We start from the raw sequence: 17,902 nt of genomic DNA, 5'->3' as shown, positions 1-17,902 counted from the left end.
TATGTACAACCAATATGCTTTGTTAACCAGCTCTTCGCCAAAGGCGGCAAGTAGTATAAATAAATAAAAGCATATAAATTTTGAAAAATTACAAAAACAAAAACAAAAAAAAAATTAAATGCTGATTAAGTTAAAAATGGGAAATTAAATTTGATAGTTAGAACTAGCTAGCGAGGGCTCATAATATATATTGTCTACGGCCTTAAAATGTTTTAATCCCCCACTGTAGTACTAATGAACTGCAAAACGTAATATACCAGTTTACCAATTTGAGGAATGGTTCACGGAGTTCTTAAACTCAAAGTTCTCTACCTCCGGTCATAACATGATATGGGCATTGACATGGCATTGATGACATAGCACTCACTTAGTAAGGAATTGTACATTATGTAGGTAACTAGCAATTACATTAAGCAGCTAAATAAATTAATAATACTTCGAGAGACAGTAATATAAATTAATAATATTTCGAAGGAATAAAATAAATTAATAACATTTCGAGAGAAAGTAAAATAAATTAATAATACTTCGAGAGAATAAAATAAATTAATAACATTTCGAGGAAATGAAATAAATGAATAATATTTCGAGAGAGTAAAATAATAGTATTTCGAAATATAGTATTGGCGTAAATAATAGTATTTACGCCAAAATTTGCGTCAAAATTATTTTTATTCTTCTATAACAATTCGGATTTAGATTTTGCTGTCTTTTTTATTGACAGTTTTCAAAAATGGATTCAAAAATGTACCTTGTCTTCCTCGCTGACGGAGAATTCCGACAAATCACTGACGGCTTCGTCTTCATCAATGAAGCCGATTTCTATGATCGACGGCGAGAAAGCGGAGTCATCGCAGCAGATTTTGTTATCTACAAAAACTTGTTGACATTCCGTCTGAAAGAAACAAGGGAGAAAAAATTCGCATCAGAAGAAAAAATGCACATTAGTAGTTGCTAGGGTTAGATAAATCGTTTATCGATAAGGAGACCAAAATCCGCGTACCATTTCTTCGAGAGCACCTGCATTCAGAGTGGTGGAAACCTTGATGCCAATGTTTGTGTATTCAGCTTATGGAAAGTATTTCAGAAAATAAGGAGAATCGCCTTGAATTGGCATTAGCATAAAAACTTAAGAGCAAAATGTGTGTGTGTGTGTTTTCCCCCCTGGGAAGTATCGGTCTGTTTTCATTTTATTTCATTGCATTCATGTTTAAGAAGCATATGTTTAGATGAAATAATAAGAATGGATCTTCTATTGTATAGTGAACATATAGTTCATAAAGCCATTTAAGATAAATTTGTCATTTAAGTAAATAAATAAAATGATGAGTCATTTTTCATAAGTCATTTAAGATAAAATATATTAATAGAGGCTGATTATTCATTCGCTCCAAAATGTGTTGTTTTTCGAATAGAATGGATTATATCAGAAACAAGGTTTTGGACATGTTGGATCCATTTGCATTGTGGATGTAAATAGGAAGAAATGAATTATTATTGGATTATAGAAAAGACTGGAATCGTCAAAAAATTCGCATTCGAGATTTTCACATTTCAGACTACCCTCAGTTCGAAAAACATATTTTCGGCATTATGTCTCTCTGTGACAAAGATAACTAAAACACACTTTGAGCTAGACAGGTAAAATTTGGTATACGGCATTTGCACCGCATTTGCAGATTCAGATCAAATTTTGAACTAAATCCATTCACAGGAAGTCTGTCTGTCTGTTTTGCAAGTGAACACGATAATTACAAAACGATAAGAGCTGGAGGGATAAAATTGGATACACAGTTTAAACATCTTATGTCTAGATGCGTACCAAACTTTGAACTAAATCTTCAATTATTTTGACCGAATTAATGTGAAATATTTTACAATCTGTCGGTGCGTACGAACACTTATTATTAAACTGGATTCCCGAAAAGCGGAATAATTTAGATAAATGTCCTTTAGTATGGGATCTTTTTTTATTAAAATTGTAGTTATATATCAAACTAGCAGACCCGGCCACCCGTTGCTGTGGCTAAGGTTTTTGTTATATTACATAGAAGTAAACTATTCAAGGGAAACGGTAGGAGAACATCAGTCATGGGGACCACCATGCTTTTTTACACAGATGCCATTTGTAAAAAAAACAAAAAAAAACATGGGGACCTTCATGATTGATTTTCTACTACCGTTGATATTGAGCAAAAATCAATACAAAAAAAAATTAAATTTCTTTATTTTTTGTTTTCAAGTTTGTAACAAATGAGTACATTACAAAGTTGTTAGTAAAAAACACGTAACACTTAAACTTATAAATGAGGTAGGTACTGCAGATAGTTTTAAATCTTTTATTAATGTTTATTAATAAAAGATTTAAAACTATCTTAATGTTTATTATTTTGAATTATAAATACTTTTAATTTCAATTTAATTTAGCACTAATCGGTGCACAATATTTTTGGTTAACCTGTCTTTAGCTAACTCAAATAGATTTGACGGTTTTCCTACACGTGAACATGCAACATATAGTTGCCCATGAAAAAAACATGGATTTTCCAAATCTAAACCACAAATGGACATTGTTTGGCCTTGAGAATTATTTATAGACATGGCAAAAGCTAAACGAATTGGAAACTGTAAACTTCTGAAGGGTATCGTAGATTCTGATGGTATCATTGGAACACGTGGCAACAGGACCACTTCTCCTTTAAACTTTCCAGTTAAAATGGTAGCTTCAGGTATATTTCCGGTGATCGTTTTGATGACTAAACGCGTGCCGTTGCATAAGCCAGATGGATTCAAATTACGCAGGAGAATAATAGGTGAACCAATCTTTAATCGAAGGTTATGTGGTTAATTTCTTCAACATCAACATTTTTGGCTGCCAAAATAGCCCGATAACTGAGCCAGTTATGATTCAAGTAATTACTCTGTATATCCGGAAAAATACTCTGAATCAATTCATTTTTCCCTCAAGAACAGTGCAGAAATTGTCTGGCAGTTTAATGCATTGCGTATTTGGTTGCAGTTCTATTTTACCGTTCCCAATATCTAGTAATTGTTCAGAAAATATTTGTGCTGATGGATCATTTTGCAATTGTACGCGCATGTTTATGGCCAATCGAAGTGTTTCAACACTTCGTCATAAGAATGATTGTTTTAAACATGCATTTTAATTAAAGATTGTTGAACAATGAAGCACTAATAATTAAAAAGCCAAAAGAATTGCACTGTATTACTTTTACGATAATATGAATTCAATTTATACTTCAGTCTAAATAACACGGGGTCGGCTATGCTAATACCAAAAATTGAAAAAGTAAGAACAATTGAATTTCATTGTATTGCGTTTACTACGAAATAAATTTAACTTATACTTTAGCCTCAGCAACACGTGGTGGTTATGCCATTAAATTGTAGCTTATGTGAAACGTTGGTACTTTTAACACAGCGTCATCTGTTAGAATACTTACTCAATCCAGTCAACAGATACCGCCATCTGTTAGAATCGCTTGGAGCTAACAGATAATTGTGACTGTCAAATAATGAACAAATAATTTGTTCCTTCTTAAAACCTTCCTTCTTAGTATAAACCCTTTATGATGTATAATAAATCCTCTAACTTCAGTGATACCGATTCTGGCTTCCTCAGCTTAAAGGAAAGATTTTAAAAAAAAAGTTCTATATTCCACATATGAAGTTGCCATGAGATTTATTCCGTCATTGATACATTTGTCTGTTGCAATGATTCAGAATTCATTTACAAAATGAAATCAGTTTCAGAAACATTTATTAAATAATGATAAGCATTGTAGCTGAAGTTAATGATAGCTGAGTTGATGATAGCTGACATAACTTGATACGTACATGCAGTTTATTAGTAAAGAAATGAAAAACTGAAACGATTATTGTAACCATTTTTATTATCATATCTTCAATAATTTATATAAAAAAGATTAAATTTCATTTAGCATATAAATGAGTTAATATTTTTTTATTATCCGATTAGAGGAACTTATTATTGGCTCGTTCACTTACCTTTTTTACGATATGCTTAACAAAAGAAATAAAATCATTTAATTGAAAATTCAATGAAGGTAACAAATGTTATTGCCGTACAACATTTTTCTTAGTAAACAGTCAAATAAAGAATCGGAATTCATTTAAAACGAAAAGTAATAATTATCCGTGTGCACCTCCAAGTATTTTTCCAAACTTCTTTATAATTAAAAAAACGCAGAATTTTAGTATGTTATATTAATCAGCGATCCGTTAAAACGTTTGTAATGAATCATTTTCAAATAAAATATCTTATTTCTGAGAATTGCCACCGTGCACAGTAATACAAAATTCAAACATAAGATCGTGATACTTTATCCGTTGCAACGTATCAAATTTATTGTATGCATTAAAAAATAATTGTGGAAAATGATATCTTATTCCTGTGAAACGTTTTCGGATAGGATCATAAATAATTCGAACATTCGGATTCGAAACGTAACGCAAATGCGTGAGTTTTTCTACGCCAGTTGGGGTAAGGCTATGCAGATTAGAAATTTTTAATTTCCTTTATTCTGTTTTATTTTAATTCAAAAGTACTTAAGAATGAATCTGAAAGATCGATTCATTAACAATGTTTAATTTTAAATGCATCAAACATTAAAAAAAAAAAAGAATAGTTTTAAATAATCAGCCGAAAAATCTTAAGCCTAGCCTCATGACTGTTGGGAAAAAAAACTGAAGCCGTACTCATTTGGCGGTGGGGAAAATGAAACGATTTTTTTGGCGGGAAAGTTAGTTTTTAATTAATAATTAAAATTCTAATTAAAAATTCAAAAAAGGGCTATCCTATCTTTTAAGTTAGATCAAACTGCACACGGTGTGCAAATTTGATTAGAATCGGTTAAGTAGTTTAGGAGTCCATCGCGGACAAACAACGTGACACAATTTATATATATTAAGATTTCAAATGAAATGCTTCAATGTTCAGAAATTAAAAAATTCAACGAGTAAGATGAATAAAATCGGATACGTGACTTTATCATTAAATTTGCAATTCCGTGTCAAATCTCGGTTTCAATCGGTAGAAAGAATGGAATACAAAATACATACTCACATTCTTTCGCTATATATTACGTAGAGCATCATTGATGTGTGATTCTCCGAAAATAAAAATCTGAGTACTTGTGGAGTTCATGGCCTTGCGTAAGATTCACAATTTTTATACGGGGTAAATATATCTACCAGAAAGAATGCGAGAATGTCTTATAAAACCATTTTTGCTGGTTTCATTTTTAAACGTAGTTCACGACACCAAAAATGATGAATAAATAATTATTCCAGGTGGGCTCGAGGTTCAAAGAGCACAGCAATAAATTTATATATATATATATGTATAATTTCAGGGGATTTTCGGGTCACGAGGGGTCAATATTTTTGGGCGAAAGTCAGACCCCTCACAGAAAAAAATCCCTTGTTTTGAATCCCTGCCGTGGGTGACCCCTGTACCCCTGTGAAAGTCTTCAGACTGGATTCTTACTGTTTGCTTTAAATGACACATAATTATTGAATTAATAATATGAATAATTTAAAAATCAGAGAAGCTTTTTTCTTGAATTTACTTTTTAGAAAATATCATGTTTCATATTCATTTTATTTCATACAAACACGTGCTAAAATAATATTTTTGTAGATTTAATTTGTAGTGAGAATTAACTTAATCTTTTACTTGAGATTTTGTGAGTGTGCTGGCAACACGAATATAAAAACTAACTTTTTTCGTGTAATTTAAATTTTTTTTTATTTTGTGTAAAATATATTATCTGAAAATATGCTTAAAATTTTTTTAAAAATGAATTAAAAATTGAAAGAACATTATACAGTGAAATAACTGGCACCGTTGTATAGATAATTTTTTGAATTTTAAGATGATACAAAACTTATTTTTAAGCTGTGATATTTTTTAAAGTTCTCGTCGAAATATTCCAAAGTTGCGATTAATTTTTGACCAATTAAATTTCTAATTAAAATTTAAAAGAAAAAAATCTTTCAGACATGCGCATTCCTTCCTTCAAAGTATATATGTGGTTAGTTTGGCAGCTCCTGATAAAATGGTCTGGGTTTTGAGTTCCAACATACAGACATGTACACACAAGCATACATTCATCTTTATTATAAGTAGAGAGTTATCTTCAGTTTTATAGCAACAATTGCGTGGCAATAAAAATGTTTTGATAATGCCCGAGTTTGTGAGTATAAATTCATTAACTAAAACAATAAAAAATATTAATATAGGATAAGTTTCAAATATTTGTAAAAATTTGTTATTTTAAAAAAAGATATTTTTGGTACTACTAAAAGAATATAAAAATTAATTTGGTATTACAGACAATTTTTCGTTTCAAATTTTAAAACAGTATAAAACAGTTTTCGTCCGCTAATATGTCCAAAATTATTGTGGAATACTCTGAAATTTTGATACATTTTTAATTAAAAAGATAATTAAAATTTGAAAAAACCCTTTCCTAAAGAGCACCTACTATCGAAGAAGTAACTACATGAGAAATTTATTATCTGTTGCTCCACCAGAGCATTTTGAACGATACTTATAATGCATATTTCATCACGTATTTTACATTTACATAGGATATGACAAATTGAAAAAAAATCATTCCAAAAATTCTTCCGTATAAACTTAGAGAGGAAATTTTATATGAAGTTTGAGAAATTTTTATGCTAGTATAAGGTCAATGAGAAAAATAACAAATGATTGTCACTGTAAAAAAAATTATGAAAAAGAGAAAATAAATATTGACAATTCTTTATTTATATATTTCTAGTCGCCTTTGCCGACCAGCCGGTTCTCCAATCTTAATGCTTGTTATATTTTTCAATTAAATATTTTATGTAACTTATCTTTCAATAGTTTTTTCATCAAAATATTTTTAAGTTTCAAATTTTGATAGTCATATTATTCATTCATAAAAGCCATAATGCATTATGTGCCTCTAATTTTCTGTCTGCTCCCATAAAATTTCTTTTTTAAATTAAAGTGGGAATGATTCAACTGCTATTAATCTAAAAAAACATTATTATTGAAATCAAACATTTTTTAAAAATATGAGTAATCAAAACAGAGTCGTGCAGCATTTAAATCTTATGTGTACCATCGAATATCTTTCATAATTTATGTAAATTTATGCAATATCTGAAGAATTATTATGACGTGAATAACAATATTTATTTTGTTTCGGTCTATAAATAGACTTCAAAAAATTATGAAGTCAAAATTTTAGACATTCTGTTGGTCCTATTCTGTGAAATATTCTTGACATTTCAACTTAATAAATAAATAATAAATAAATGAACGTTTCTATCTTCTGCTATAAAATCTGGCCGATTTACGAAGTTTTGAATAGAATAGTTTAGAACAATCAGCATTTTCATAATCTTAGGTCAATCAGTCTTGAGAAACTCTGGACACTGAATGGGGTATTATCTTTGAGACGATCGATGAAGTGATCTAAAATCACTTGTTTTTATTGAATAGTGATATTCAAATATTCATAATTTAGTCAGTTTTAGGGACTGAGTTAGTTGATTGGAGTGCAACTCTTTTTTATTTAAAATATTATAATCTGAAGAAATTTTTTGTAAAATATGATTTACAGAGCAGTGAGTCTAGATTAAAGCTAAACATGCGTCATTTATTTAAGCATTTATAGAATCAAATTACTTATAATATAATTATTTACTTCATTTAAACCATTTTAATGCATGCATTGCTATTATTAAAGGCTAACAAATTAGTCTTTGGGCCTTGAATCGAAAGTATATATATTAAATCATGTTTACATTAAAAAAAGCTGAAAAATAGGTATGGTAAAAGACTTCAGAAATCTTTCCTTTGAATTTACTTTTTATAAAAATCCTATTACATATTTATTTCATTTTTTACTGGCACGTGTTGATACTTACATCTTTATTTGTTTAATTTGCAATAACTCATTGATTGATTTTATTTTTTTAATTTGAGTTTTCGCTAATATGAGGGCAACACGTTTATAAAAGCTACTTTTTTCCCAATGAAGCGGAACTTGCTAGTGTAGCTTACATTTTATTTTTATTTTACGGGAAATAAATTGTTAAAAATATAATTAAATTATTCTTTTAAAAATTCATTAAAAGTAGAAATTGAATTTGTTGGTTAAAACATTAGTATCATTAAACACATAATTTTTTGATCCTCAATACGATGTAAAAATTAAATTTGTGCTTTAATATTTTCTAGGGGTTATAACGGAAAAACTTCAAAATTTCGCTTAATTTTTAATTAATTAAAATTATAATTAAAAATTCAAAAAATCGCTACGAAGTGCACATTCCCGCCCTCCAAGATATACATGCGCCAAATTTGCCAGCTTCAGCTCAAATGGTCTGACCTATAGAGTGCTAACACACACACAGACACATTGAACTTTATTATAAGCTGGGCGCCTTTGCCGACTAGCCTGTTAGCCAGTATTAATGATCTCTAAAATTTTCAATTAAATATTTTATGTAACTTTGTCTCATAATATCTTTTTCTGCAAAATAGTTTTAAACTTCAGATTTTGATAGTTATACAATTCAATCATACTATTATGTAGGCCTGAAGTTATTCTGTTCATTGTACGACTTATCTCTCTTTTAAATTTTTTTGTTAGCGCCCAAAAAATTTCAACTTTAAAAATAGAATGGAAATGTTAAACTGCAATCAATATAAAATAATTTTTTACTGTAACCAACTATGTCCTTTTTTTTTTTTTTTAAATACGAAAAGTGAAAGTAGCGTTGTTCGGCCTTAAAGTTGTATGTGCACTGCTGAATAATTTTGTTATTTATATAATATTTTAAAGAATTATTCAACAAACATTTTTCTGATTCATCATAAAATTCAGTTTTATAGTTTTATTTTCAAAATATTTAAATGATTTAAACAAAAATATTTTATTTTATTTCAGTCAATAAATGTACTTGTAAAAAACATGAAATTTAAATTTTACACAGTCTTTTTGTCTAAGGAATCATAATCTGCTAAATACTCTTAACACTTCGACTTTTAAATAGTTACGACTTTAAAAAAATTGATATCATTAAAAAGATAATGTTTTGAACTTCAATTTGATGTAAAAGTTATTTTTGTGCAATAATATTCCCGGAAGTTATAGCGAAAAAACGCCAAAATTTCGCTTATTTTTTAATTAATTAAAATTTTAATTAAAAATTCGAAAAAATCGCTCCGAGGTGCACATTTCCGGCCTCTAAGGTATACACATGCTAAATTTGGTAGCTGCAAGTCGAACGGTCTGGCCTGTAGAGCGCGCCCGCACACACACACATACACACACACATTGAACTTAAGTATAGATTATAAATATAGATAATTGTGCATATTATCGTTTAAGTATAAAACGTAATTCTTTTAGAGCCGACAGAAAAAAAACTTAAAATTAAAATTAAAGCAAAGCTTATTGTGTTAAATGTTTATGCATCAAGAAGTGCATATCGGTTTTTGGATGAAAACGTTAATTGGTAATAGACAAAATATGTAATTTTTCTTGGATTTCATGTATTGAGTAAACTGTTGGATACCTTACTTCTACTAAGTATATTATCAGATATGTTAGATAAGATTAATTTTTATTATCTGACCAAAAATTTCTGAGTGAAAAAAGTGCAAGAGAAATTTTTTTAAATATAAATAAAATGGAAAACTATAGACGAATAAACATTATTTTCCATCTCACTGCAAGTTGTGTTTAAATTTGATAAATAAAATTTTATTTATAGTTTATTACTTTTCATATTCTTTTATTAAATTCATACTATTCTAAAAATCTTTAATTAAATCTGCGCTTCCGGCATGTTTTTCTGATTTAAAATTCAGTTTGTCATCCCACAAAATTTCATTTTTGAAGCATTTGGCAATAAGCCGCATAATATGAAGCATGATTTGTGGTGATCATCTTACACAAGAATAAAACTAACTAACTTTTAATTATCTGTGCACTTCCTTTTAATATTTTTTAATGAATATCATGTATTAATTTCAAGAACATTTAATCTCACAATAACACTTTTTGTATTTCAGAATTTACTTTAAAAATTACAAGAGTACTATCATTTAGCTTTTAAATCTTTCGATAAGAAGAATGAAAATTTATACAATTGGTTTTTTTTCCTCAGGAATATTAATGAATGATATCATTTATAATGTTTGAAATTCAGCAATTTACTGCGAAGTATTTTTGTTAAAAGTAGGAAAAAGATTTCTGCCTAAAAATTTATAGAAACATAATTACACTTGCTGGTTTTAATAATTAAATAAATTTATAAAAAAATAGAAATGCCATTAAAAAATATGAATTTTAGTATTTTCGTATGAATAATATATAAATAAATAGATATATATCTTACGAAAACAGATAAAATTTATATTTTAACATTCATTTCATGTGTTTTAAGATATTTTTTTTTTAAGATTTAAGATTTTGTTTTTGTGTTTAAGATTTAAGTTTGGTGACCATATATAATTATAATTGTGACAGAACTGAACTTAAAATACCAAATTTAAAACATACTTTGATATTTTTAATTAGTACTAAACATTTGCAAAATTTAATTTTCACGTATAAGCAAAACTAAAATAACTAAAACAAAAATTACAAACCTCAATTATGATGGAAGGTATATAAATATAGTTTTTCCTTCAAATTTCATTATTTCAAAATTTAAATGAAATTAATTCGCAGCACTTTCAAGTTCTGAAAAACAAATCAATTTTAAATTACTTGTATCATAGCAGAATTCTATTAAAACATATCTTTCTTTATTTACTTGTTTGGCATCATTGTTACTATGGAGGGAATATTAATCGGAGGGTAGTATTTATTATTGTTTTGATGCCAAACTTTTAGAAAAATATTTGTCAATGATAACAAATTACATCATGCACTAAAACGGGCTTTTTAACCATTATCTATCCACTATATATAACCTTAAGAAACATGATACTAAGTATTAAATAACCACCAATACAAGCACAGAGGTCTTTAACCCAATAAAACGATTGCAGCCGGGATTACAGGATAAATATTTGTACTGGTTTTTCACATCACTTTTAACCAATCCCAATTACACTTCGTTCAATAACACCACAATAAAGCAGAGAAAGCACGTGCCATAATAAAAACTCACCTGTGCGGTTTGCTCCATTCTGTAGAATGCTTGTATCTGCTTATGTTATCCAATGAAAACGAAAACACACATTTCCAACGCCCGCCATCTTCCTCCTCTAAAATCGTCTGCTATATCCCGAGTGTAGAATGTATCGATCGTTTTCTACTGACTCAGAATGCCGGGTGCCGCCGCCCCAGCGTTCGCTAAGGCCTATAACACAGGTGAATCGGGAGTTAGACAAAAGTGGGGGTAGGGGGAGTGTGAAGCTTGACATTGATCGGGGCAGCTGTTGACGAGTGGGTCTGTCAGAAATCACAACTGGGAGAAATAATGCTAATTTCGGAAACGCCCGATTCATTCTTTGTATACCGGCGCCGAGTCGGTCGGTGGTCACTTGAAACGAGTCAATGAATGAGATGGAAAAATAACATCGGGTTCGAATATCGAGACATTGGTGTTTAGATTTTGATTAATGGTGTGTCTTAAATACGTATCTAAAATATTAAAAATTGTTTTAGAGTGCTTTTCATTACTCGCACACGAAATAAATAAATAGAAAGTATTGCAATTATCAAAAAAATTAGATCTCAAAAGTTTGCAGAATATCCAAGTTTAAGATTACCCTGAACCCGAAAAACATGCTTTTGGAATTATGTTTAGCGAATACAGTAATTCAAAAATAGAATAAATTAAACAGAGCAAATTTGTTAATTTATGGTCTTGTGGACTTGGGCTGTCTGTGTTTCATTTGTGTTTGTACACAAGATAATTAGGAAAACAATGAGCTAGATTCACGAAATTTGGCATACTATCTTATTATGAAAATCGTAGATCTGTTATTAAATGTTGGATCAAATCCCCCAATTTGTTGACTGTCTAGAACTAATTTCTAGAACTGAAATAATTCCTAGAATTTAACCTTTTCCTATTTCACGATGCTATTTAAAGAAATTGTAGTATGCGAAGTCTCTTGTCTAAGCTTCTATCGGTTACATTGAAATAAATAACTCCTAAAATCACAACAATTATTTAAAATTAAAATACATGCTATAATTATGTATTTCAATGTAATGAAATTAAATAACATTTTGAAATGATCGTTAATATTATCACATGAATATGGGTCTGGTTAGAAAGCTGCCATCGCAGATTTAAATTCGCAATGCGTATATTGAAGCTTCATTACAAGCTCTGACATAGATGAATAAGACGCAGTGGCAAAATCTCGGCTTCGGAACTGGAGGGTTTCAGGCTCGACACCCAATTCCACCAAAGAACCGTCGTGTAAGCGAGTCTGGTGCACTTTAAATTCGTCGGGGATAAACGTCCTCCCGCTGGTGTGATGTGAAACTTAGGAGAGAGGGTGGAGTTCCAGCTTAGGTGTCGTCCTCGTCATCTGACCGCGGTTCAAAATTACGAGGTCCGTCCCAAAATAGTCTTAGTATTGCTTTAAAACGGGGCATTAATATAGCAAAACTAAACTGACATAGATTAACATTGTTGAGCAAATTAATATGGCATTATTTATAGAATAGAATATTGAAAGTAAATTGTGTGATGTTTTAAGTGATGTGCAGGAATTTAAAAAAATGTTTTAAATATTTTACAGAGCAGAATTTAGCACTAGATACTTCTTCGTAAAATATAGAAAAGTTCTTTTAAAATTATTATTATTTAAAAGTAAGTCCCAATGTCAACATTTTCCCTCAAAAACTTTGAAGTGTATTAACCGCAAAAAAATTTTTTTTACTCCTTTAAAATTCTAAAAATTGTCAAGATATTAAAGGGTAATTTTTTGCGCATGTTATCTTAGCTATGATAATTTTTTTAAAATTTAATGAAGAAAGACGGATTAACTCAAAAACATTATCATATTATGATATTTTGGACTAGAGATTCAAAGCTTTCTAAAAAATTTTTTTCTTCTGCCTTTTATTTTAGAAAAGCTTGTAAATTTTCTTGTATCTCTCTTTAAGTAGCTTTCTTAGTCTGTGTGTCCTTTTCGTCCTTTCTTTTCACTACCTTGCCTTCTTTCCTTTCTTGTATATGCTCTATTTTTCGTCATTATTAAGAGAAATACGATGAAAAACAAATTTTCTATACTCATTCTGTATCGACTTACCAATAGCGAGTACATAATGTTTTCTATCATATAAAACTTAGAATATAGTTAACTTTCTTGATAAATAAATAATAAAAAAAACTCCAACAACAAAAAATTCGAGTTTAGTTTAGTTACATTAACTTCCCGCTTTAAAGCAACACCAGGGTCATTTTGGATCGGATCTTGTAATTTTGAAAAGTGGTCAGATGAAGAGGAGGACATTTAAGGTGGCACCCTCTCCCCAAACTTCCACACCACACCAGTGGAAGAACGCTTGGCCCTGACGGATTTAACGAGCACCAGGCCAGCTTACACGACGTCTCTTAGGTGGAATCGGGTCTCCAACCTGAAATCTTCCGATTTCGAAGCCGAGACTTTGCCACCAGGCCACCACGGCCCTAAAAACAACAACATCAACAACAACAAAAAAAACTGATAAATAAAAACAAATATGACGAAAAATAGAGCATATACAAGAAAGGAAAGAAGGCAAGGTAGTGAAAAGAAAGGACGAAAAGGACAGGATAAATATACAAATATAAATATATAAAACAAATAAACCAATGGAAGCGATCTCACTGAAACTTTCTCTTATAATCTCTAGAAACTATATTACTCCCTCCTTCCAGCGTAAAAATTGTCTATATTGAGTAAAGCCATGAAAACTATCAGTTTTAGTCATTCAAGTGAGCATTTTGTGCTTCGTAACATAATGAAATTGGAGAATGCTTTTTGGACTCTTTTTTTTCTTGAGCAATGGAAATCAAAATTTGATACAGAACTAGAATTTTAGAAATAAGTTCAAAAAACAAATTTCATTTATCTGGATCATTCCGCTAGTTAGTCATTGCTTTTACCTGATGCAAATGTACAGTCTAACAGGCAGCCATACTTCGACAGATTTTGCTGAAATCTGATATGGATCGACACTTTAAATGCCAAAGTTGTGAGCCAAATTTTATTTGTTCTGAACATTTTGCAGTTGTCTTCTTTGATTGCAGACAGATATCCAGACAGACAACCTGAGAATAGATTTCATTCGAAATTTTGATAGAAATCTAAAAATTATTTAAAAAGTATTAATAATTCATTAGAAAGAATAAAAATTGTTAATAATTTATTAAAAAGAGTAAAAGATTATTAATAATTGAAAAGGATGAGAAATTGTTAATAACTCATTAAAAAGAATAAGAGATTATTAATAATTCATCGAAAAGAATAAAAGATTGTTAATAATTCATTCAAAAGAATAAGAGGTTATTAATAATTCATTGATAAGAAAAAAGATTTTTAATAATTCATTAAAAGAATAAAAGATAATTAATAATTCATTAAAAAGAATAAAATATTATTAATAATTCATTAATAATCTTTGACAACAAGTTTATTACTAAATTTCATCCATCTACCTCAAAGTGGTTTTGAATTATTAAGTTCTCAAAAAACATAATTAGGAAAATGAGTTTTTCAGACATAGGGAAGTCTGGAAAGCGAAAATTCCTCAAAATATCTAGTTCGATTTTTGACACTATTTTCTATTTCCGTATTTTGTATTCGAGAAAGTAAAAATGAGATAAACTCTATTTATGCTTACATTTCATTGAATAAGTCACTTTCTGAAAGAATCTGAGAGCACATTAAAGTTTTTAGCTTGTTATTAGAAAGCTTTTGTACAATGGAAAAATTATGGAAATGCACAAAACAAGGCAATTAATCGGCTTTTATTCTGATGGAACGGAAACAATTTCTGCGGCATTTGATTCTATTTGAATCATTTTTGTAATTATGAGCAGGGTTGTTATTTACAGTTCCCATTAAGCGGAGCACGCAGGAAACCGTGAGCATTATGTCCTGAATTTTGCGTCACTATTTTGCGTTGTCATAGTGAAATTTCTCTGAATTGTTATTCTGTCTGGCGGGTTTGAAATGATGACAAACTCGATTGGGAGTGTCCATATTCAGACACGCAAAAGTACTCCATTTAGGTCAAGTTCTTTTTTTTTTTGTATAAAAGCTTAGATTTGGTATCGCGAATTGCAAACTTCAGTTTTAAATAAGGAATTTTTTAAAAATAAGATGGCCCAAAGATACTTAATTATCGACGCAATTAACAATTTTCGTCGTTTTCACTTTGTATATGTAGTATAGAAAAAGTATAGTAATCGTCAAAAGATTCGAACTCGAGATTTTGATGTATATTTTAAATTTAAATTTTATTTTAATATCTTCATATTTTAATAATATATTTTAAACTTTCCTGAGTTCGAAAAGCACATGTTTGGAAAATGTCCGTCTGTCAGTCTGTCTATAACCAAAATAACTAAAAAATGCTTTGAGTTAAACGGCTGAAATTTGATATACACAGAATATTTGATAGAAATTTGCAGATTTCCATCAGATTTTGAGTAAAATCTGTTCAAAGGAAGTCTGTCTGTCCTGCATTTTGAATATAAGTAAATACGAAAACTACAAAACGAAGACAGCTAGATGGATAAAATTCGGTAATCAGATTAACATCTATGGTCTATACACCTATCGAATTTTGAGCAAAATCCAAAAAGGAGTGGATTGTGTGCTACCTGGGCTTTTAGAAACATGTAAATGCGATAACTCAAAAACGGAATAATTCAAATGCATCAAGTTTTGGTTCGAGGTTTTGTGATTACAAGTGCAGCTTTAGGTCACATTTTTGTTTCAATCGGTTGAGAAAAAGGTTTCTTAAACACACATTCTATTTTTATATTATTAATGCATGCTAGGAATGACTCGCCAAAAATTTCGCCAAGGTTCATGTGATAGATTCGGCAAAAATGTTAAATTTACGCCAAAAGTTATTTGCTTGACTATTGTAAGCCAATGCCGTTTAAAGCGCTCTCTGGCATGACAAATTTGATAGAGAGTATGCGAGAAAGGTTTAAGGAGACCACTCCCTTTGGTTAGCTACAGTCATTTATCAGATACTTTACAATCAATTTCAATAATAATATATAATCAATAATGTAGGATTGAATTTTGTATTTTTTGGTGAAACAGGACTATGATGTTGACTTACCAGAGGTAAAATCATATCAATGTAAAGCAATCAGGAAAGGGCAATTAAAAAGAGTACTTGTTAATGCAAGCAAGATTTGAATGAGTGGATAACATTTTATATTATCTTAATCGCAAAAAAAAAAAAAAAAAAAAATCTTTTTAGCTAACAGATCATATAAACAAAATAATAAATTCGAAAAATAGAATTGTGCATCATTTAGCCCATAGTTCAAAAGAACAAATTAGCTCTGTATTAGGAAATGAAGTCCTTAACAAAATTAAACATGATATAAAAGCAGCCCTGTACTATAGTATTCAAAAGGATTGTACTCCTGATATTTCTCATAAGGAAAAAACTTCAATAATTATTAGATATATAAAATTTGAAGAGAAAAGGTTAACTATAAACGAGTCATTTATAGGATTTATTGAAGTAATTGTTACATCAGTTTCACTGTCACATCTGAAGAAGGACTAACAAAAACTCTATTGAAAAGATTTACTAAGCTTCATTTAGATATTATGAATTGTCTTGGGCAAGCATACGACAACGGTAGTAACATGAAAGGGAAATATAAAGGAGTGCAATCTAGAATATTTTCTCTAAATCCGCATGCAATTTATGTTTCTTGCCTATCACATTCCTTTAATTAATTAATTTGTGATGCCGCTTCCAGCAGTATATATAATAAAAAAAACTTTTTGGGATATCACAAAGTTTATATTGTTTATTTTCTGCAATGGGAAAAACATGGGAAATTCTGAAAAGTATCTAAACATTACTCTTAAACCATTTGACACTCGTTGGGAAGCCAAAATAGATTAGGTGAAAGCAGGGCATACACAGTTTGAAGGAACATGTAATGCCCTAGAAGAATTTATTGATGTTTAAATGACGTAAGTAACGATAATATCGCGGTATCCGAAGCTGAAACTTTATTAGGTGCAAGAAATGACATTTATTTTATGTTTAATAGTATTGTTTGCAATATTTTCCAAAATTAACACTATCAATAAAGTATGTCAAGCAGAAAACAATTGTTCTTCACGCGACTTTCAACTTTGTCAATAAAATTAAAACTGAAATCCAAAATTTAAGAACAAACTTTAATATAGTTTTCGACGAAGCAAAAGTGCTAGTACATAATTTGAACATTTTCCTGAAAAATGAATTCGAAAAAGGAAAATATTATGTTCCAAAGTTGTATATAAAAAAGACAGTAGAAAAATTTAGATGTTATTTTTTTAATACTGTATTTGGTACTGTTATTGTACAAATAGAAGATGTTTTTAAAAGTATACCAAATAGTGTTTCTGATTTCAAATTAATCACTGATATAAGAACTTTAGAAAAACATAAATTAGAGAAATGTTCCAAAAACTTTGTAAAATTTTATAACACAGATGTAGATGAAAACCTAATCCAAGAAATTTGTTTGTCACCGGATTTGATTTTGAATGAAAGAGATGTAAATAACTCACAAGACATACTGCAATGCACACTAAATAATAATTATAATGAGTTATTTCTAAATGCATTAACTGTGTTAAAAG

The 17,902-nt window shown here is 29.5% G+C and overlaps 1 protein-coding gene across 1 annotated transcript in view; it reads right to left on the bottom strand.

Moving 5' to 3' along the window:
• LOC129965651 (tyrosine-protein phosphatase non-receptor type 4-like) overlaps nucleotides 1-11,262 on the bottom strand; it is a 59,357-nt gene extending 48,095 nt beyond the window's left edge. The window contains exons 1-2 of the mRNA XM_056079732.1: nucleotides 11,230-11,262; nucleotides 752-895 (exon numbers count right to left, since the gene is read on the bottom strand). Coding sequence (XP_055935707.1) covers nucleotides 752-895; nucleotides 11,230-11,247 — 162 coding nt within the window. The 5' untranslated portion in view covers nucleotides 11,248-11,262. The remainder of the gene's footprint in view (nucleotides 1-751; nucleotides 896-11,229) is intronic.
• Between the last annotated feature and the right edge of the window lie 6,640 nt (nucleotides 11,263-17,902).

This window comes from Argiope bruennichi, chromosome 4 (assembly GCF_947563725.1).
Source record: "Argiope bruennichi chromosome 4, qqArgBrue1.1, whole genome shotgun sequence".
NCBI lineage: Eukaryota > Metazoa > Arthropoda > Arachnida > Araneae > Araneidae > Argiope > Argiope bruennichi.
Note: the sequence above shows the minus strand (reverse complement) of the source record. Positions and strands in the feature narration are given on the sequence as shown.